The sequence below is a fragment of the Phragmites australis genome, chromosome 24 (assembly GCF_958298935.1).
Source record: "Phragmites australis chromosome 24, lpPhrAust1.1, whole genome shotgun sequence".
Taxonomy (NCBI): Eukaryota; Viridiplantae; Streptophyta; class Magnoliopsida; order Poales; family Poaceae; genus Phragmites; species Phragmites australis.
In genome coordinates this window covers 1,411,085-1,433,584 of record NC_084944.1, presented here as the reverse complement: position 1 = coordinate 1,433,584, position 22,500 = coordinate 1,411,085, and the positions used below count along the sequence as shown (strand labels likewise).

At 47.6% G+C, this 22,500-nt stretch overlaps 3 protein-coding genes across 5 annotated transcripts; all 3 read left to right on the top strand.

Moving 5' to 3' along the window:
• Positions 1-221: 221 nt before the first annotated feature.
• Positions 222-5,865, top strand: LOC133907922 (uncharacterized). 3 transcript variants are annotated; one of them, XM_062350046.1, is made up of 3 exons: positions 222-910; positions 1,480-1,656; positions 5,347-5,865. In XM_062350046.1, exons 2-3 carry the CDS (start codon positions 1,546-1,548, stop codon positions 5,797-5,799), a joined length of 564 nt encoding a protein of 187 aa, XP_062206030.1. In that variant the 5' UTR covers positions 222-910; positions 1,480-1,545; the 3' UTR covers positions 5,800-5,865. The 3 variants fall into 3 exon arrangements, with proteins under 3 accessions (XP_062206030.1, XP_062206029.1, XP_062206028.1); XM_062350045.1 differs by having other exon boundaries at positions 223-569; XM_062350044.1 differs by having other exon boundaries at positions 223-672.
• Positions 5,866-12,039: 6,174 nt separating this feature from the next.
• Positions 12,040-14,327, top strand: LOC133906912 (VAN3-binding protein-like). Its single transcript, XM_062348873.1, has 6 exons — positions 12,040-12,772; positions 12,860-13,244; positions 13,351-13,494; positions 13,618-13,667; positions 13,756-13,813; positions 13,913-14,327. The coding sequence occupies exons 1-6, from the start codon at positions 12,482-12,484 to the stop codon at positions 14,140-14,142; spliced, it is 1,158 nt and encodes a 385-aa protein (XP_062204857.1). The 5' UTR covers positions 12,040-12,481; the 3' UTR covers positions 14,143-14,327.
• A 4,319-nt stretch (positions 14,328-18,646) lies between these two features.
• On the top strand, positions 18,647-20,154 carry LOC133907986 (probable glycerol-3-phosphate acyltransferase 3). The gene has a single exon (XM_062350127.1). The coding sequence runs from the start codon at positions 18,670-18,672 to the stop codon at positions 20,152-20,154; it is 1,485 nt and encodes a 494-aa protein (XP_062206111.1). The 5' UTR covers positions 18,647-18,669.
• Positions 20,155-22,500: the final 2,346 nt, after the last annotated feature.

Genomic DNA, 22,500 nt, shown 5'->3' with positions numbered 1-22,500 from the left:
TTCACCGGACGAGATAGATGTCACCTGGCGAATAAGTAACACGTTACTTTCTCCAGTTTTTTAATACCCTGAGTGTCAAGCCCTATATAGTCTCACCTGTTCATCACAAGATCTTATTCTTACCTGATAAACAAACGAAGATCGCCTATTACTGTAATTTCTTGAAACAAGTGTGTGTATATAAAGGCAAACGGCCCGCGATCGTTTGGTCTATCAGGCAGTCACGCAGGCTGCGCCGTTCGGCCCCATCCGACCAGCGATTTTGGAACTCCGGCCCGCCGGAGACACGGCCCACACTGACAACGAAAGCCCCTTGTGGCCGTGTCGTTGCCACGGTGCGACCTCCCGCCGCCGCGCCGTCTCTCGTCCCCTTCCAGCTCGCGCTCCTGCCTCCTGACAGTCGCCGGCGACGGACGGCCGTACTCAGCCGTGGCCCTCCTCTCTGCCGTGGCGACGCCGGATGACCCGCGCCCACGCCTCCGGCAACGGGAAACGCTCGCGACTCGCGTCGGCCTTGACGCCCGCCTCCATCGTCTTCACCCTCGCGACGCTCCTCGCCTTCGATCGAGGTCTCCGCCCGAAGTCTAGCGCAGCTGGTGGCGCCGGGGCCTGAGCAGCAGCCCACCACTGCTACCACCAAACCCACCGTCTCCGGCCAGGCTACAACCGCAGGTCCGCAGCCGCTACCCGTTCGTGCGACCGCCAGCAACTACAAACCGTAGCTCCTCCCACGACCTCGCCGTCCTTCAGCACCTACCCCCCACCGCCGCTGTCCAATTCGCCCCTAGCCTCTCCTCCGTGCTCCATTCTCATGTAGATCCAATCCGTTGTTGCTAGCTTGCATGACGCGGTTCATGACTTTATGTATTGCGTTCGGATGATGCTTCTGAATTGTAGATTACTTGCCTAAGTACTGGTTGATTTGCCTGCTCTGCTCGTTGATGCATTATTCTAAATGTTGATTTGTTTTAGAACTTAATCTATCCAAATGCCCCCAAACATAAAGTTTTGCTTTTTATTGGTCTGAATCAAATTCATATGAGTAAATTTCACAAACTACAACTATTTGCACATAATTATCACAAAACTACAACTTCTGTAACAGTTTCACAAAACTACTAGTACTTGTGCCCCTAGTAACACGCAATTATATTTTTTGCACAAAACTATATTTTTCACAAAAATAGTCACAAAACTACAACTATTTTGCGCAAAATAGTTGTAGTTTTGTGCAAAAAATGTAGTTTTGTGTTACTAGTAGCACAGGTATTTGTAATTTTGTGAAACTCGTTCTAGAAGTTGTAGTTTTGTGTTAATTAGGCATAAATAGTTGTAGTTTTGTGAAAATTACTCAATTCATATTATACTAGAATAGGATTTTGCATCCAATTAAATTAATCGAATTCAATTATAGGAAGACAGATGGGGTTTAGTTGTTTTAAAGGTTTTCAGCTGCAATAATACTTCTGTGTCTTACAGATCAACCTAGAGGCTTGGCTACAATTTTTTCCTTTTTGCTGAGCACTGCAAGCAGTTGAGGTGAAGATGCTGAAGAACTTCTTGAGTCAGTCGTGGAGGAGAGGGGCACATGCTCTACTGGAAGGAAATTCAGCACCAGCACTATATACTTGTTGGGGTCGTTTTCATAATGGGCAGGTAAAAAATATCATTGTCCAACAGTAATGCATTTAACTTGAGAAATTTAGGCTGTTACAGCGATTTGTGTGAGCAAACTCTTTTAGTTCCAGCACTTACATGAGGATAATTAAGTTGTAGTGTCTAGTAGATGTTGTGAAGATGCAAATGTTGATGGAAGTTTTGTTTCTCTTTTCTTTTAAAACTTTTGAGTATGAAAGTCCTGATTGAGTTAGTCCTAAGAATTTTATCCTTCTCGATCTGGATTGTGTAGTAAGGGTATAGTGGACTATGGTCTGCATAATCATAGTACTTTTTTGCAGTTGGATTTGAGGCATGAAAGATTGTTGCTATATATCTCTCATTTCTCAAATGTCAATATACTTGGCTGGCAATCAGTGCTCCCAAGAACTAAGCTAATACATGATATCATTGTTTCGCGCAAGGGAAGCCTGCGTCGAATATATGTTTGTATAACAATGAATGTAGTATTTGCGAACATGCTAGTATACAGAGTATACGAAAGACAAGAGAATGTAATGACTGGAAACGTGTAAACTTTATTCATTCATGTTGAAATCATAAAGTACGGGTTCTCTCATTATACATTTTATCCATAACACACACACTATCTGACTGTATGATATCATCTGTCGATTGTTCTGTCTTGGTTCTCGGGGCTTCGTAAAGCGACTCCGGTTAATTACGTCCATCTTTGAGCTACCTCCGATTAAGCTGCGTTGGCGGTCGTCATATTGATGTGGTCTCCGAGTCTACAAGGTTGTAGTCACACGCAACAAAAACTAAGCAAAGTAAGTGTTAGAAATAAAAGCAGTAAAGAAACGGGATAACAATCTAGTATGAGCTTTTTGGACTATTTATGTATCTCGGGTCATCATCGGTCACGTATGGCCTCAGAATTGTGTACGTATATATGAAGAGATGAGCTAGGAGCACGGCACGACGCGATGCGTAGCTTCTACCGGAGGCGGTAGCATGGCCACAACCAGGAGCTCCAACACTGTGCTTGGCTCACGAACTCCCTCTTCGGGCCTTGGACTTGTCCTCATCGGCCATCTTCAAAGTCAACAAGCAACGTGCCACAAAGGTGAAAGCCACACATGTGGGGAGATCACTTTGGGCAATCAAAAATGTCAATACCAGATCAGGGCAATCACAAGAACAACCCACCGAACAATTTCATCCTACAGCCCAACACAATCACCAGCAGGCCAATTAACAAAGAATAATCCATGAGAATGTATGATTAGCCATCGGGACAATCCTCAAGGGAGCCTAGCATCGAACACATGATCCCCAAATAGGCAGCAAGTAGCATAATGCACCATTTGACAATAGGCATTCAACAATAACAAAGGGGCAGTAAGCAACCAACAGTCTCACCAGCCAAACATCAAAGCCACAAGACCATTGGGCAAGCAAGAGAAAGCCTCAGCAACAGCATAGCCCAAAAGCATGCGCGTGCAACCGAGGTCAACAACAGCGTGACGGTCGGACCTGGTATGAGCACAATGGTGCGCGTATAAACGACACGACGGCACTCATAGACAGAGAGACAGCACAGCGGCTGGGCTAGCAGCAGCACGATGGCGTGCACGTGGGCACGAACGCATTGGCAAGACGGCAAAGCTGTCATGACTCGCAGCGAGAGACTGAAATTCACTAGCGCGTGGCCGGAGTACAAGACTTCGATGGCGCACGGCTGGAGCCTGGAGCTTCTTACACAGCACACGGCCTGAGCTCAAGCATCCACGGCATGAAGGCCGGTCACAGCGATGAATAGCACCTCGGCACGATGGCTGGCAACACAGTGAGGACAGGAGAGAGCACGCGGCACGGCCGGAGCACCGGCTACGATGGCACGGTCGGGCTAGACTGGACGACGTGATTGTATTACCTTACCGAAGGTGATGTCCAGGGGCTGCAGTCGATGATTTAGCGGCCAGATCAAGCATTGGCCAGCATAGGTGACCGGACGAAGACGGGCATATGACGACCTTGGCATCAACAAACCGGCAGGCCTCAAATTTGTCATCGGTCGGTGATGGGCAGACGCATATGCGTCAACAGCATGGCGACACCGGGAGGCCTTGGATGCAACATGACGGGTTCTCACATGAGGATTGCGACATTTGCGTGCGGGTGGCGACCAACAAGGGCATATAGTAGAGCCCCCCTCGTCTCCAGGGGCAGCAACAGGGACTCCGTGTACGATCGAGGCTTGGCCGGGAGGCTGGGCAGTGGTCGGCCAGGGACGGCAGCCGCAGGCGCAGCGAGGAAACGGGGCGGCCAGAAGGGACGGTGCCCTCTCCTTGAGGATGGCAGTAGGACCTAGCCTCTTCTTCGGTCGGTGAGCTGCAAATCGGGGCACGGTAGGGGCGCGGGTGGTAGCCGGCAGCAGGGGGCTGGCGCGGCTCAAGGCCAGCACCCCGGCGCGATAGAGCTCCAGGCCGACAGCAAGGGACAACGACGCCAGCATGGGCTTCGACTGGTAGCACACGGCAAGAGGCTGCAGGCCAACCCTCTTCTCTGGCACGACCGCAATTGGTATGGCGCAGCAGCAGTAGGACTGGGAGGTAACAGGGCGGCGGCCGGCAGGAGCACCTCAACACAGGGGCATGGCGCGGCAGGGCTCCGCCCCTCCTCTCTCTGCCCCCCTCCCCGCCCCTGAAACAGATCGATTCTTCCCCTCTATATAGGCGCCTACGAGGAGATCATGACGATTCCGTTAGGGGATTGAATCAAATCTGATAAGGATTGCTTTGATTGAGAAGTGAATCGGGGGCAGTTTGGTCGGTATGGGAAGAGATAGAGATGAGATTTGAGAGCTCGTTGGAGATAGAGAGGAGTGAGCCTAGGATCAGCTCGGCTAGGAGCAAAGTGCGGTGCCTGGAGATGGGCAGAGGTAGGAGATGGGCAAACGGTAGTTGTCTTGTGCGGCAGAAGATTAGAAGAGAATGGCATGGGCCGACGAATTCGTCAGGGCCAGCCCAAGAAAGAAAAGATACAGGCCATGGATGAAGCGCACAGGCCAACAGAGGGAGAAAATTAGGCTGAGAGAGGAATTGGCAGTCTGAGCTCTTTTCTTTTCTTTTCTTTATACACACACACACACATACACACATGCGTATTGCACATATATATGACAAAATGCCGTCGTACAGTCATGTTTGATGATAAGTAGATACACACAGATATAATTTATATTGGACAACAAATTTGCTGATAAATTCTTGTAAGAATCAAAGTAAGCCCTTTTCTTCATGGTATTGCGTAGAAAAAATTCTCCTGAACAAGTTATACTGCAGTGGGCATGCAGGATTGATTTTTTTGGGGGAACACATGCAATACTGAATTTTCATGCTGCAAAATTTTGAGTGACAGCATATTTTAACTTTTAGTATTAGTCTTGTGTTTCTCAAGGCTTAAAGCTGCCTATGGCTCTTTTCAGTTTAATTTCTACAGTCATTTTACAGTCGTATGTAGGGTGCATGTAGACAGGCTAAATAACATTTTGAACAATTCAGTTACCAAAGATGCTATGGGCCCTACGACGCAGAATTTAGTGGCACCTACACTCTATTTCAGCAATTTGTTATACTGAATGCAACGGCAATCAGTTTTTTTTTTTACATTTCCTTTTGAGATTCACTTGCTGATAGATGTTGAATTGCGTCTTCTCCTTTCCAGGTCTTAAGCTCTTCAAGGAGCTTCTTTGGCGTGGAGGACTTTGTGGATGAAGACAACAGTAGACCGTACACATACAAGAAAGAGAAGAGATCGAAGAACCCACACAAGCACATTTCTTTCAAGCAGCGCACCATCGCATACATGGAGCCCTTCACGCTCGACGTCTTCATTTCCAAGCGGTTTGTCTCGGCATCCCTCACGCACCGTTCGACATGCAGGCAGGTCGCAGTTGCTGGGACCAATTCGAAGGATGTCAAAGCGGTCCTCCAGTCGAGGTCCGACATACCGGCCTGCCTGTCTGTTGGTCGTTTCCTGGCAGAGAGAGCGAAGGAGGCCGATGTATACACCTGCACATACACGCCGAGGGAACGGGACAAGTTTGAAGGGAAGATAAGGGCAGTTGTTCAGTCGCTGATCGACAATGGGATCAATGTGAAACTTTATCTTGATTGAGTTTGAGTTGTATGAATAACTCTTTTGGTACTCGCAAATGAGTAATCTATTGCATCTGTTCTGCAATCATGGCCTTGATCTTGATCCTGTGATGATATACTGTGTGTTTAGTGCCCATAAGCTACAATTCTCATTTTCTTGTTCTGTGAATTGTGGTCGGCCAGAAGCTGAGGCTTGACAGTACGACTACTGAGACACCTTCAGAAGGATTCTAGTTGTAGTGCAAGCAGGGTCAGACTATCATGTACCATGCTTCGTTTTGCTGATCAGTGTGCTTGCGTGATGCTGCTAGATGGGGGCAGCTGCAAGATGGCGCTGTTCGTTACAAAATTATCTTTTGATGCGAAGACAATTGCTTGGTCCTTCAAACTTAAGAGAACTTTGCCGCCAGTTCCCTAAAAGATTTCTGGGAGATAATTAAGATGCGCGTATGGGGCAAGGTAGCCTAAAGAGAATGTGACAGGACCATAGCTAGAAGAGATCAAACTGCAAAACTAGCTTAAAAGATTTCAACATACCCTTGCTATGTGCAACTGTAGAATAAGTGGAACGAAAATATAAGGTACAGAGGTGACGGCACGGTGGCATCTCTAGGTTTCATGGCTACCACTGCAGAACCAAACATGGAAGAAATACATGCATGGAACATATTATTTGACCTATAAGGTCTCTATAATTATTGAACTTGGTCTCACAAATTATTGAATCAAATCTTCTAAATAGTTGAGTCCATATGAAAGCTCCTTAATCATATTTTTTTTGTACAAATTTTTGGGTGTTCATCTGAACATCTATGAACAAACCAAAAAAAATCCGCCCATAGCGTGCGCCCCGCGCAGCAGATATCATCTATGCATGCTCCCCTCGAACCCCCCCCCCCCTCTAACATGGATCCACGATGATGCGTCTACATGACTCATATGAGATCATCTGTGCTAAAAAATTAATTTTATTATGAAATTAATAAAAGCGTAAAGTGATTTAACATTATGACATTGTTGATGTGTATGTGTTGACAATATATTGATTGATATGCTCGTAGTAGCATGATAATATTTATGATTTTGATATATACAATACACTCGTGTGAGTGATGTTATGCAGATTGACGTAAGAAATTTATGAGAACTTGTGCTTAGAATTGGTTGTTAGTTTTTTATGTGTAGGTGTGTCCTGGGGTGGACGTGGCCGGTGAGAGAATCAGAACTGAGTTAATAGAGGAACTGAGGTCGACATGGTTAGATGTCACGCGGAACATTTGAGTTAAAAAAAGATGCACATAGAGATAGTTATATAATGAGATGTACATGTAAGATGTATGAGCTATGATATGATATGAATGGATTACATCCGGAGACGTAGATGAGAGTTGTGTGGTCTATGGTACCAAGGATAGAAGCGTCATTTGGAGTATGGTGCAAAAGTTTTATTCTGTGATCCATACATGCGTTGGAATAAAAAAAAAAAAGAGAGGCACTGTGTGCTTGCTGCTACGGTGTGATAAATATGTCGCTCTTTTCCAACAGGTGACACATTTAAAAAAATAAAAATATCTCCCTGTTGGATGACAGATTAAAAAAATAAAAAAACATTGTGTTTTATTGCTCTCAAAATCTAAAACACTATCGAAATAGTTATGAAAAATTCTAAAAAAATATATGTTGTAGAGGATACTAGGATCTAGCTATAAAAAAATTAGACAAAAATATGTCCTGTACAATGATAAAAAATAAAAATATCATTTTATGCAGTCTGTAAAAGTAATTGTTTGAGTTGAATTTATTTTTTAGAGAGATATATTATAGCATCCTCTACAACATATTCTTTTTCATAATTTTTCATGACTATTTTGACCGTGTTCTAAAGTTTGAGAGCAATGAAACAGCATTTTTTTTTTAATTTTTTAACCTGTCGTCCATTTTTGGAATGGCCGCATTTTTTTAAGGTGTCCTGCTGTTGCCCGCCTAGTTTTCCAAATTTTTGTTTTTCGAAATATAAAAATAAAAGGCTCGGCGACCTGGCAGGTCGGCGGCCCGGTGGGAGCGCAGGTGCGGACGACGTCCCAGCCAGGCTGAAGCGCTGAAGAGGCGCGCGGGCGCACGCGGCCCATGCGGGAGTGCTAGCAGGTCAGGACGGCGTGGCCCATTTCGGGGGCGAGTCGGCCCAAATAGCCCAGGCGGACGGCTCGTTGCTGGAAGACGGCCCTAGCGGCCGAGGAAGCCCAGCTGGGCGCGCGCGGGAGGCACTCGGTGGCCCAGGTGGCGGTGCGCAGGAGAGATGGCCCATGTGGGAGAGGTGGACGCGCGCCAGGCCTTGGAGGTTCGCGACGTGGCCCAGCCGAGCGCCGGTTTCAAGTCCGCGCCGGATAGGTTACTGTGCGGCTCGCCTGAGAACAAGGGCATGCTGGTTTTAGCATTACAGGTGAGAATCTAGTTTCGTGTATAAAATTTGTAGAAGTTTTTTTTATTAGATTGTAGATTGTGTGATTTGTAGTAAAATTTGGCTTGTAAATTGTGAGAATCAACTTTTATACTGTAATTGTTTGTTTTTATTTTTGTTTTTAAGCTAGAATCCGTAATCAGAATAAAAAACAAATAATACTTAAATATGATATCGTGGATCGATGAATAGTAAACCAAGATGGAGAGAGTGTGTGTTTCATCTAGGGTTTCGTAAGAAACTTTTTATGATATTTTGAGATGTATCTTGTAAACCCATTCATGCAATGGAGATCAAGTTTTGTAAGTTTTTCTCTATGTTTGTCATTCTGTGTTGATTTTCTGTGAATATATTGATCGTCATAGTTTGTATGGGTTTTATCCATCCAAAATTATCCTATTGCATCGATGTAACGTTCTGAAAAGTTTGGTTGGTGAGATTCTCAGTTTGCTGGTGAATTTTATAACTCTAGATTCATAGTTCGATTGATATGATTCTTATTGAAATAGTTTCACATGATTGTGTAGTTTATACAATAAAAATTTGAAGGGAATTGGACTTTCGTTTTTAGTGGCGTGATACCAGCATCTCATGAACTAATTTTGAGAATAAATTGAATATTTTATTCAGTGAACTAAAATTTGAATTTGACTTCCGCAATCATTCACCTTATCTGATTTTCGAGTAATCGATTCTACAACTCCTCACTAGTCATCATCTCTGCTTTTCACGCTTTACATGAGACAAAGGTTTTCTAATTCCAATCGTAGAAAATTTACCCCCTACCGAGAACCAAGAAACGGGTGCTCTGCTCTCCACTATTCCAGTTTCCGCGAGCGACCAGGGCGCCGGACAGGCAGTGGAATCGACTAGTCGCGTGCCAAATTGTGCGGGCACAGTTGTGACGTCGCACGAGGGGATCCATTGGTGCCATGCGTGGCAGAAGAAGCTTCCCCTGACGAGCCGAATGCAACCCTGGCAGGACACAACACACAAGGGCTTGCCACAGTTGCTGCTGTATGCATGACGCAGATTTTTCGTTCTCTCCTTGGCAACCCTGACACACGCTCAACGGCCAAACTCCTAGCTATCCTCGTTCCATGATGATGCTTACGCGAAAGAAAGAAAGCTAGGTTTACGGACGGCGCAAGGGAGAACGGAAAGTTGTTTTCGCAGCAGTGCAGGGTGGATGCGTCGCTTCCACCGGAAGCAAGACGAGAGAGAAAGCGGCCGGCCGGTGGTGCTTATCCATGGACGGCTACCATTACCTTGGTGTGATTTGCGAGAAAAGTAGCATGGCCCACGCATCGCATGGTGGTCATGACAGCAACTACGTGCTGCTTAGTAAGTGAATGCGATTAGTGACTACACTTCACAGTAACTTTACTACAGGAAACAATACATATCCTCTGACTGTTATATGATGCACTACAGCTTGTTGACATATCTTTTTCTTAGGGGGCCAAGGGTAGTACATAGTTTAAAAAAATGATAACCACATGCTTAAGTATTTCGTCAGAAACGACCACTGTGGAACAGCACACTGAAACAAAAAAAGAAAAGACGAGCAACACTAGGAGCAGCAATCCAACACTAGGAGCAACACTATGCCAGGAATCTAAATGTCTACAGAATGCCTTCATTTTTTTTCTACTCTAGTCATTTGCTAAAACTGGGTCATCGGCTTGGATCACGCTCGCAAAGAGACCACGGACCAGCTGGTGTAAAAGAGACAGAAAAGGAGCATGCAGCACAAACCAAAGGGAAAGTAAACAAAATTTGAAAATAACGAGCCGGTAAAAGAAGCTGACAACGTCAAGATGGTACATGACCAAAAACGTTACGCGAAAAGTGTCCTGGTTTCGTAAAAAATGATCGGGACTTTGTTCCGGGAGATCAAGTTCCTTAGGTCTACATGCTTTTCTAAAATTCACATTGTCCACGCGTTTGTAATAGTACGGCTCATAAGCTAGCTAGTATTGGTACATGTCTCAGGTCAGGAGGTGTGTTAATGTACCCGATTATGTGCGTGCCTAACTATATAATCCCCTAGTGACCGCTCATCGTGGCGTGGGTCGGCCTCTTGTTAATGGAATTCTTTCCATCTAAAAAATGTTACGCATTATGTGTACACATGCATAGTCCCCCGTGCCGTTCGAAAAAAAGAAAAAGAAAGGAAAAAAGAGATAGTCCCCAGGGTCGAGCACCATGGTTTCCTGACACGCTCTACGGTCGTCCTCTTCGTCTTCGTCTTTCTGGGGTTAAAGGCGCATGGTGATGTCACCCACAGTCGCGCTCACCGGTCACCACGACAAATGCTGCCGAGTTGCCGTCTGGACCCGACCCGACGCGTGATATTCCACTCGGCGGTCGGGCCACCGATCATTGGCCGCCTCTCGTCACGCTTGACACGGCCGGAGCCCATGACGCGTCATGTTCAGCCGGCGCGCGCCTGCGGACGGGATGGGACAAACGCTTCAATTCATCCGGTGGTGCTAGAATATGAAATTTTCGTTAGGACATGTGATGCATCACTTGTTATGATTATTTATTCATATTGTAATTTAGATTAAAAAAAAATTATAAAATATATAAGATAATTAATAGATAAATAAATATTAAATAGGAGAGATAGACAATTAAGATAGTCGTGCGGACGTTACGCACAGAGTTACATTTTCCGGTGGTGGTAAGACGCCGGGGGTCACCTCACACCGAACAGCTTGTGTTGTTGTTTACTGCAGTAGCTAGTGCTCAAGTCCACCAGCAGTTGAGCTGAAGCTGACCTATATTCCTACATACCAAGCCAACACAAGAAAAGAAAAAGGGAAAAGAAAAGCACTCCTGCCTTCATGGTCACGTACTCAGTACTCACATGGATCGAATTCCTACGGGTTGCTTTTGCTTCCCTGCCTTCATGGTCACGTACTCAGTACTCACATCGATAGAATTCCTACGGGTTGCTTTTGCTTCCCTTGACTGCTCCACTAAGTTAGGACTCAACAGCTGCTTGCCATTGTTAATCGGATCAATTTGGATGGAACAAAGTAACAACACAGGAAAGGTAACGGTAGAAGTAGACTAGAGATATCTATCGTCGTTGCAACTTGCAACCGGCATGGACTGCTTTGACGTACGCACGCCTAAGCATTTTGATCTTAGGCAGCTAACCTGCAGCGACGTACGTGAACGAACAAGTGCTGCCCGGCAAGAATGCCTACCTGGTGAGCTGCGAGGCTCGGAGCAACACTTGTTTTTACTGCTGTCGAAGCCTTACCGTTGCTGCCACTTGGTGACACCGCGAGGCCGGTTCCGCTTCGAGGCCTCGGGCCCGGACAAAAGCGACGGCTCTTCCTCATATAATATGCCCAGCCCTACAGGCCTGCACAGGATGAAATTGAAGACATCGATGGGAGGAAAAAAAAGGAATAAAACGAGCTTCATAAACAAACAACGACCAGGACCAGGAGACAGCTATCAGCTCCTTGTCCTATCAGTCCTAGGAATAGTGCAACAGTGAACGAACACTGTCCAGCTTCCATGGGTATCTTGTCATCAACCTCTACCGACTACTAACTGGTCTCCAAATGCAGCCATAATATCATCTCTTCAGGATTGTCGCTAACGAAAATGAGAAAATTGCGTTTCGCAAATAATGAGTGGTCTGTGGATGTTAGCATAAACAAAGCATGTTAGCCGAAAAGGTGGCACCACCAATACTCCACAAAGATAAGAACAATATCTCTTACAAGTACTGCCCACATTGCTGCAAATGCAAACAATTCTGAATTTCTAATGATGATGTTGCTTGAACGCAGCAGGAGGAGTGTATAGTACAGGTGCTGTCTCTACTCTCTAGTCTGTACTGTACCTTCTGTGAGGCTGGGACCCGTGCAGGCCTCCAACAACCATCGAAATGGCGATCCAAATATCAAATCCCCCGGTTCCTTCAAAGCTTCAACATCCAAGGTCCGAGATAGCTCACCTGCTGGGAACAAATAGCTAGAGAACGGCGACACAAGTGTATTATACTAGACAGAGTAGAAAAGGAACCCAGGAACCTGTCAGTCTCGTGTTCCCTTTCGTTCCTTCGTCCTGCCTGCATGCCACAGCACGGCGTCTCCACACCCCTCCTTGTGCTTCGTGTGTGCCTCCCTCCCTATAAGTACACAGCACTGTCCGACAGACACACCAAGGAACATCAGTGCTTGTTACCTGTAAGGACACCGCAACTGCTTGCAGGATGGCCATGGAGAAGAGTTGGAAGGCGAGGGATGGCGCTGGTGCTTTCAGCATTGAGGTGGTGGACGAGGAGGAGGACGCGGTGCCCGCGGTACCGCCGCCGCAGACGCCGCTGGAGCCCATGGAGTACCTGTCGAGGTCGTGGAGCGTGTCGGCGTCGGAGATATCCAAGATTCTTGTAGGTGGGAGCAAGAAAAGCAGCGCTGCCGCGAGCCGGCTGCCGGAGATGACCATACCGGAGGACTCCGTGTTCGCGACGTCCATCGTTCCTCTTCCGTGTCATCAACAGCGTGTAATCCGCAGCTCACTTCATCCTATCTTCTTTTTCTTTTGTTATCTTTTCCATCTCATTTATGGTGCTACTGCAACATTTCTACAGAGGGATGCAAGAAGGAATTCCATGAGCAGCAGCCACCACCCTCAATCGATCGGCAAGTGGTTCCAACAACACAGGGAAACATGCCGTGTCAAGCAGAGCGGCAAGGAGAAGCAGCGCGCCGAGAAGGCCCACGTGCACGCCATGGTGTCCGTGGCCCGGGTCGCCGCGGCGGTCGCTGCCGTCTCAGCGGCCACGAGTTCTGACATCCAGACGTCTAAGATGGCTGCAGCCATGTCGTCAGCCACAGAGCTGTTAGCTTCGCACTGCGTGGAGGCAGCTCAGCACGCGGGGGCGCGCCATGAGCAGGTAGCCGGCGCCGTGCAGGCCGCGGTTGGCGTCAGGGGCCCCGGTGATCTGATGACACTCACGGCAGCTGCAGCAACTGGTAAGAAATCCAATGTTGTCGTCGTGGTCACGTTGAACTCCATATGTTGCCTCATACCACAGAAATTAATCTAAGTCCATATGAACTCTAACTTTGGCTGCCTCAGCTCTGCGAGGAGCTGCAACACTGAAGCAGAGAGTGCAGCGAGAAACGAGGAGCAATGCGAGTGTTCTTCCATGTGAGAAGGGCCACTCATGGAGCCCTGATATCTGGTGCAAGGAGGGGGAGTTGCTAAAACGCACAAGAAAAGGTAAAACAAAAGTAATGCTTCTTTTCTAGAACATTCAGTTACTACTCCTGATGTTTAAGACAGCTTATCTATCTAAAAATATGTTTAAGACAACTAAGTCTCAGAATTTCATTTCTAATGCAGGGGACTTACACAGGACACGAGTATCTATCTACATCAACAAGAGGTCTCAGGTAGGAATTTTGTCATTGTTCAGTTCTAAATTCTGGTCAGAGTAGAGAGAGACGCACAGTTACTGACAACATAGCTGAAAAATAACAGGTCATACTGAAGCTGAAAAGCAAACACATAGGAGGTGCACTATCAAAAAACAACAAGAGTAAGTTTCGACATCCAGTACCAAAATATATCTCTCACACCAACAGAGTAGTTTATGAAATTTGAATTTCAATACTGACCTTTTAACAATTTGTTGCAGGTGTGGTTTACGGCGCATACAGTGAGCTTCCAACTTGGGCTGAGCCAGGGAAGGACTCCATGGAGGAGACATGCTGCTTCGGCCTGAGCACAGCGCAAGGTCTCGTAGAGTTCGAGTGTGAGAGCAGCGCGAGCAAACAGAAGTGGGTGGACGACGTGCAGAACCTGCTTCGTCAGGCTGCTGCAGATGACCAAGTAGGAAATAGAATGGGATCAGTAAGACTCGGTTAGTGCAGTCCACATGTGTACAACCATTTTCATGGTAGCAGATTGTATGTTGTAGAAAGGGCCATACATCACCAATGTAAGAGGTATCGGGTACATACTACATATGGATGGTACTATCGTCAGGGACTTCTATACTGTACTGCATACAAAACAAAATGATGAGATACAGATACAGAACAGATTATACGTTAGTCTACTACTGTCTTCCGTTAAAAAGATAAGTTTGGCCCACTACTGTCGGTTACTCAATTTATTGTGTAGTGTTTACTGACCAAATAGGCAACGAGGATTTGGGAGCATTAATCTTGTTTGACCACAATGGCGGACGCAAGATTTTAGGATTGGGTGTAGAGTGACTAAAGCATTATTCAAAAAAAAAAAAAATCTGAAGGTCCAATTTAAGAAGCATTAGCGCTAATCTAGGAGTATCTTTAAAAGGCTCTTTAATACTCACTCTCGATATCACCATATAGAAAGTCTTCTTCATAAAATTAACTTTTTAAATTTTCTTCCTCTCCAACAGACTCTTAATACTCATTCCCTATATTTCCTCTTATATGTCACCGACAAGTGGATCCCACTTGTCATCTCTCCCCTCTCTTTTCTCCGTCCGCACGCAGAAGCCACGCGACCGAGCTCACCTGCGCTTGTTACGCCCGTTTGTTCTTGCTGCAGCCCAGCCCGTCTCCTCACGCAGCGCAGCGCAGCCCACTCCCCAGCTTTCTCTCTCTCTCTCTCTCTCTCTCTCTCTCTGACAGCTCGGGCCCGCCTGTCATCCCTGTCCTCCCGCTGCTCTTGCTCGCTCGCAATTGCACGTTCGAAACCGTCGCCCACGTCCCCGTGCCCGCGCCCACGATTTAGCAACGGTCGGCTCCCCTGCTCGTGCTATATAGAAGCGCCTGCAGCACACCGCGCTCCAATCCCGCACTCCCTCACCCGCCTGAGGGACCGCAGCCCCATCGCCGAGCCGCCATCGTCGCCCTGAAGCTCCGTCGTCACTGATCGCCGAGCCCGAGCCTTCCCCATCGCGTCTGAGGACGTCGCCGGCATCGTAGGAGCATGGGAAGTCTTCTTCGTCGCTCCTCGACACCATCCCGCTGCTGCACAACCATCCCGCCGAGCTCCGGTGAGTTTCGCCGCCATCTCGCCGTCGATAGCCATTCCCGTTGCGCCCCGAGGTCCACTGACCATCTCTCCGGCATCGCAGGGTCCCGTGGAAGCGTCTCCCACCATAAATTTTGTGCCTTTGTCGCCATAGCCGAGCCTCCGTCGAGCACTGACCGCTGCCGCCACTTTCCTCCGTCACCGACCACCGCCGAGACCTCTCCGGACACCGTGAAGCCCTCGATGAGGATCCCCATCGCCTCTTCTTTCGATTGCACCGTATCTCGTCGAGTTTGGTAGGTCGTAGCTCAATCCCGCGCTTCGCTAGCGATGTTCTGGCAATGTCCGAGGCGACGCCGCCGTGTCCCCGCAGCCACCGGCTGCCCTTTACCCCCCAACCGTCGTCGGCAGTCCATTTTGCAGCGTGCGATCGAGATTGGAAGCCGCGTACCCCTTCTCCCCTTTTGAATCGTAACAGCCAGTTTTGAGGTCAGTAGATTGGATTTAATAAGAGGTGGCCCAGTGAGCCTTGCCACATCGGTGCCATGTGTCGCAGCCACATCAGGAGCCCTCTCCTACGTGGCAAGCCGCGTCACGCACCTAAGCCTAGTCAGCCGCCTGGTAAGCCAATAACGTCAGCAAGACGCAATAATTAGGTTTTTTAATTCAAAAATAAATCTTTAAATATATGAAATTAGGTAATTTTACATTTAGACCCAATTTTTTTCTATTTTCACAAAAAACCCTTTTTAACCCTTATATTTTTACTTTTAGCCCCCTATAATTTTATTTAATTGCACATAGGTCCCTAAAAGTTTACAAATAAGTCCCTGAAACTTTCTGTTTCTATAATTCAGCCCTTGTTCTTTTGCAAAAAGGCCCCTAAAGCTTCAAATCCTTATAACTTTTTCGTTATAGCTCCGTTTTAGACGATTCTTGCGCTCACGCGATCGTAGCGTCGAGTACTATCCGTTAGTAGGATTTTCATAGCGTTTTGCTTCTATTTAGTGTACTGTTCTTATATGTTTGTGCTTACTTATTTCTGGTGTGCGCGATTGCAATAGGAGAAGAGCAGTACGTGAGCTTGCAGGACTAGATCTTTGAAGAGTTTGAGCAACCCGCTGCTGAAGGTAAGTGTCCTTTATCACATTGATTCAATTGTAAGAAAGTATCTTTTACTTTCTAATTGCATGCTTTTGTCAATATGAATATTATGTTTATAGTTTATTAGTACTTTCCATGATTATTCTTATCGTCGGTGTTGTAGTTGGGTGTCAAGGGTAGAAATGCTTAGTTGTGCTGTTAAGTCGGGTAGGATAAATGTTAATTTGATTAATGGTCTATGCAACATGAACCGGTGTGAGTAATCTTTTGTAGCAACATGGAACATAGAGATTTAGGTTGGTTGGTTTGATTGATATGGCTGCTTTTGTGCTTATTGGGTGATGTGTAAGTACTCGCTTTCGATCTTAAGGACCGGTTCATGGACATGTAACCCGACATAACAGCACAATCACAAGGCTTATATGGTACGGCCTAACCGATTAATTAGATGTCCTTCTTATTCTGTACGCACCAGTAGACGGTTGAGTGGCATAAGAGGGGGTATCTATGGTAGATGAAATCCTTGTTAGCAGTGAAATCTTAGTGGGTGTTTATGGATTTAGAGGCACCTTGTAAAGGTCTTGTAGTGATCCCTCGGTACACACCTTAGAAGTGTGTAAGGTACCGACGGGTACCAGCAAAAGAGTTGATCACGACTCGTGGGTAAAATATGCAGACTTTGCAGAGTATAAAACTTATCGATCAGCCGTGCTCACGATCAAGAGTGGGCTTAGACTTCTTCATGATTAGTGGGGATCTTGGATGGTTGGTTTTGGGTAGTCGGATGGTGGTACCCCGATGAGTTGATAGCCGGATATGGGATATCTAGTGAGTCTGTTAGTCAGATGGAATCCGATGAGTTGTCCCTTTAATGTTGGTGTCGTCACACATAGTAAATAGGATTGCTAAGTCATTTGAACCCTAGATTAGGATGGTATAGATGCTATAAACCTAAGTTAAACATTTGTTACCTTAAGGCTTCATGTCATGTTTTCTTACACTTGCCGAGTACTCCATTTACTCACGCTTATTTTCTCTCAACTTCTTGATGTTACTCAAAAGATGAGGATTTCGAGGACATCCCGGACGATAGAGCTGAGTTCTAGGCGAAGAAAGTTTTCGATCGGAACGTCATGTTCTAGGCTGGTGCTCCCCCGGACAATACATGTGGATAGATGGAAGATCTGCTGCCGCTGAAAGTTATATTAGTGTTTTCTTTAAGACCTACGGATCCATTATGTTGTGACTTGCGGGTCACTTATGAAGTCACCGCATATATGAAACTTAATCCTGGCAAACATGTGGAATGCATCTGGTTTGTTCTTTTGAAACCAGGTGTGACAACGCTCGTTTTGACGCCGTCCAGCACTGTGAAGCCCCTCGTCTCTGCCTCCTCCCGCTGCCTACCGACGTCGTCGGCCTGCCGTCAAGAGACCCAAGCGGCCGGCCTTATCCTCCTATTGTGGCTCTCCCTGCTCTTCTCTCTCATTTGCTCTCTCAGCTTAACCATGGCAAGTAGCAGCTTCCCTCCTCCTCTGCCTCTTCTCTAACCAGATCCACATCATACAACTGTTGTGAGCTCCTACCTTCCCCGGCGTCCTTGTTTCCTCTGCCATCGAGTGAACTGAGCACGCGGCTGTCTGCTCCAACGCCGGTCATGACAGGGCACTTGACTCCGCCACCGAGAAAGCCCACAACCACTAGGCCCTCATCGACGCCATCTAGAGCAGCCGCTCCTCTCCGCCACCGAGAAAGCCCACAACCACTAGGCCCTCATCGACGCCATCTAGAGCAGCCGCTCCTCTGCTCAAGCCAGCGCGCAGCTCGGGCTAGAGTCTTCCTTTTTCGAGCTCGGCATTGCAGGAGGGCTCCGCCGCCACTAGCAGTCACGTGCAGACGAGGGGGTGGGCCCAGGGTTGGTCGGGTATTTTTTGGAGCGAGGGGGTGCACCCTAAACGTAGAGAGCGAGATGTATGATTTTGAGGATTGATAAATATTAGAAGTGGTATTGAGGAGTTGTTGGAGCTGTATTTTAGAATAAAATTCTCTAAATTTGAAAGAAGCTGCAGCGTTTCTCTGCTTGAAAAATCTCTCAGACCATGTTTGGCATGCAGCATTTGAAAGACACGTGAATAGGGAGAACAGAGGAACTAAGTCGAGGTGATTGCTGCGCGTGTCCGGCACCGATTCGGAATTCGTAAACAAGCACCCGCCCGAGTCGTACGCGGATTCAGTCAGCGCTCGCTTCTTTATATTGGACGCTGCACCAACAACTTGATATCCCAACCGAACGATCGAGGAGGACTGACCACGCAGGCGTGCATGGCGACGACATGCGAGAGATTCGCCAACCGCGCGCTCCGCATCCACCGCTTCGTGAAGCGCAACCTCGTCGCCGGCCCCCTCCGCTGCCTCGGCGCGACGACCACCGGGACTTCGGCAGCGCCGCCGCCGACGGTACGCCAGCTCGGCAAAAACGCCCTCGTGGTCGACGTGGACGCGCTGCTCCTGAAACCGTCGCCGTCCGCCGCGTTCCAGCCGTTCTTCCTGGTCGCCGTCGAGGCGGGCGGCTACGTCCGGGGCATGGTCCTGCTCGCGCTCTACCCCGTTCTGCGCCTGCTGAACCACTGGGCGCGCGTGAAGACCATGACGATGATATGCTTCTGCGGGATGCGGCGTGACGAGGCGGCGAGGATCGGCAGGGCCGTCCTCCCCAAGCACTTCTTCCGAGAGGCGGCGGACATGAGTGCGCTGGAGGCGGTGAGTGCGATGCCAAAGGAGGTGAAGGTGGCGGCCGTGAGCCGGTCGTTCCCGACGGTAATGGTGGAGGCGTTCTTGAAAGAGTACGTGGGGTTTGACGCGGTGTTCGGGAGGGAGGTGAAGGGAGGGCCCCGATACTTTGCCGGCGTGATGGAGGACGCCGAGTCGGACACGGAGATGCTTGAACTTGTTCTGAAGCAAACCGAGAAGAAGTCGTGCAAGTACCCGAAGCCTATAGTGTTTCATGACGGCCGGCTGGCGTTCACGCCGACGCCAGCTGCCGCGCTCGCCATGTACATCTACTTCCCCTTCGCCGTCGTCCTTGCCACCGTCCGCATCGCCATCTACACCCTCCTTCCATGGCGCGTGTCAAGCGTCGTCGCTGCGCTCACCGGCGTGAGGGTGCGGGTCATCGGCGCCCCTCCCACGGTGGACAGCGACGACCTCGCGGCTAAGCCCCACGGCGGCCAGCTCTACGCCTGCAACCACCGCACGCTCCTCGACCCGGTCGGCATCGCCAGCGCGCTCGGGAGGCCCGTTGCCGCCGTGTCATACAGCCTGGGCCGCCTGTCTGAGGTGCTCTCTCCCATCCCCCTGCGGCGCCTCACCCGCGACCGCGAGGAGGATCGGCGCCGCATGTCGTCCACGCTGGCGCGCGGCGACGTCGTCGTGTGCCCCGAGGGGACGACGTGCCGGGAGCCGTACCTGCTCCGGTTCAGCCCGCTGTTTGCCGAGCTCGCTAGCGAGGTGACCCCCGTGGCGGTCGACGCGCACACGAGCATGTTCTACGCCACGTCCACGTCGCCCGTCGCCAAGTGCTTCGACTCGGTGTACTTCCTGATGAACCCCCGGCCGGAGTACAGCGTCCAGTTCCTGCAGCCGGTGAACACGGAGGGCGGGAGGAGCAGCATCGAGGTGGCGAACGAGGTGCAGCGCGTGCTGGCCGACGCGCTCGGGTTCGAGGGAACGGCGTTGACGAGGAAGGACAAGTACCTGCTTCTAGCCGGGAACGAAGGGGTCGTCGCGACCAAGAGAAGCAAGAGCTAGTTCCATTGATTTTCGTTAGTAGTAGTAGAGTAGTTTGATTCGATAGTCTCTAAAATTGAGGTTTGGCCATTATTTTCCTGTAACTCAAAGAGGAAAATTCAACCAAATCATGGTCATACGAATGTAAAGGTCATTAAATTTTCTCTATACTTACACATTTGTTGGATTAACCGTTGATCAAAATATTTGAAGTTTGAAGTTCAAAATTTCGTTATCTATTATCTTATTATAACAAAGTTAAAATGAGTCATCTCCTTCACTCTCAAGACCTAAACATTAGCACGTTAATCGGTGAGAAAATAGAAAGATATACACCAAAGATCTTAGTGGGTCCATATTAGTTGCATACATGCTAGAGTCCATACAGAGTATAACCAAAAATTAGGATTGCAAAAAAGGAAATCGATTGAATCTTACATACAAAGAGTATTCCTCAATTAAACCGACTGGAGTCACGTACTTGACTTGTGTACACATACTTGGAACAAAATGTCAAGCAGCTGGATCATGTAGGACATCACTCTTTGTATCCAATCTGTGAGACGCGCCTGCTAGGCCCTAGAAAAATAGAGGAGTTGGCAGTGACGACGAGCTTGAGGGGACGGAAAGCGAGCGAACAGAGGTGGTGGTCTTGAAATTCTCATCAATCAAGCGACGAACAGCTGACATTGGACACATGCATGGCTGCCAATATGAGTAGAAGGAGGATGACTTCAAGCTTCTGGCTGATGGACATGACGGCTGCCGAGCATCAAGCCAGCAACTATTAATGCTTGCAAGTTGCAATGAGGCAAGAGGATGAGCACATGATGACTGATGAACTTGTGACAGTGTCTCTGACGTCTTTGAGCTTCTGGCCCATAGACACGACGATAGCTGAGCATTAGACCGGTGATGCTTCATGCTAGCAACAACACATGAGGACAAGCATGCAATGGTGGATGACTTGCTACGACATCTCCGCGGTGGCTGGGTCCTAGGTGAACAGCGGTGCTCAAAGAAGAGAATGAAGGGAGAGAACAAGACGCGATGTTTGGCGCATTGCAGTTATTAATCTACAATAAGAAGCAATCAATTGCATGCATGGTGGTGACAGTCGGCATGGTCAACCTTCAAGCAGAGGCTAGCCATGGAGGCATGGAGCAGAGAAGAAAGATTAGTTCACCTTCCTTTCTTTCTTTCTTTGTCCTCTTAAATCAAGTTGATGAATTGGTAAATAGTGAAACATTGATCCGGTGGAAATGTGAAATAAAATTGGATTTAGATTGAAGATTAATAGTTGAGGATTGAGAGCAAAAGGGAAGAGTGAAGTATTGGTTTCCACGAGCTGAGATATTGGATTGATTTGAGATGGGTCTCTTCTTTGTTAGTTTTATTCTTTCTTCTTTCCCGGTATGGATGACACGACGACCTCATTGACAAGAGCTTCCTCAATGGCACCATTGCAATGGCTGAAAAAAACAAACTCCTGATACTTCTGTCACCGATAGATGTCACATTGCGCATGTGGCTGTAGAGCATAGACAACACCGGCATCATGCAACAACGTGATGAGTGTGGACTGCAGATTTTGCTACTAATCACAATTAGACATTTACTATCCATTGTTTAGCGTCAATCATCAGTGAGCCCTTTGCTTCCCCGCATAAGGCAATAGATTTGTTTGCTCTTATGCGATGATAGCCAAGGCGAGGCTCACAAGTAAGCTTGGGGCAAGTTCTTCTCTGGTTTCCAATCACATGTACACGAGGGCATGTGGTTCTTGCAGAAATCCAGAGCTGAACAAAAAGGAATGAAGGAAGCTGTTGCAGCAATGGTATGAAGTCTACAACTACATGATTGTCACGATTAACATTCTTGATATTCTGTATAAAAATAAAACAAAAAACAATCAAATGTAGGATGCTCGCATGCTGCATATGACTCTATGTTTACGATAGAACTAATCACATAAGGGAAGCCACTACTTGTCGTTTCTCTAATTCTATTGAATTTTACTGGTTGAGAATTCTTTCTTGCTATATTTCTTCTTTGAGAATGTAGGCTTGGTTTGAATAGGTTAAAGTATGCACTTTATTTAAAAAGTTGGAGTATGCACACGTGGAACCAAATCTTTTTATAGCTGTTAATCTCCATATCTAATACTGTAACAGGTCTAGCTGTGCAATTTGTGTGGGTTAGCTTGCTAGTTTCTTTAAAACCAATACCCAACAAATTATAGAGCTCGCAATTTACTAATAAGAAATTAAGGATCGCATATATGATAAAAAAAAAGTATTTGAACAACTACATTTGAGATGCAAAGGTTTCCGCTCGCTTTCAGCCACGGCCACTTCACTTCTACTT

Bases quoted from the DNA above. Each gene is read 5' to 3' on its own strand.
- LOC133907922 (XM_062350046.1), top strand. From the start codon at position 1,546: ATGCTGAAGAACTTCTTGAGTCAGTCGTGGAGGAGAGGGGCACATGCT. The intron at 1,657-5,346 runs GTAAAAAATATC...TCTCCTTTCCAG, and splicing joins GTCGTTTTCATAATGGGCAG to GTCTTAAGCTCTTCAAGGAG.
- LOC133906912 (XM_062348873.1), top strand. From the start codon at position 12,482: ATGGCCATGGAGAAGAGTTGGAAGGCGAGGGATGGCGCTGGTGCTTTC. The intron at 12,773-12,859 runs GTAATCCGCAGC...ACATTTCTACAG, and splicing joins TTCCGTGTCATCAACAGCGT to AGGGATGCAAGAAGGAATTC. The intron at 13,495-13,617 runs GTAAAACAAAAG...TTTCTAATGCAG, and splicing joins GCTAAAACGCACAAGAAAAG to GGGACTTACACAGGACACGA.
- LOC133907986 (XM_062350127.1), top strand. From the start codon at position 18,670: ATGGCGACGACATGCGAGAGATTCGCCAACCGCGCGCTCCGCATCCAC.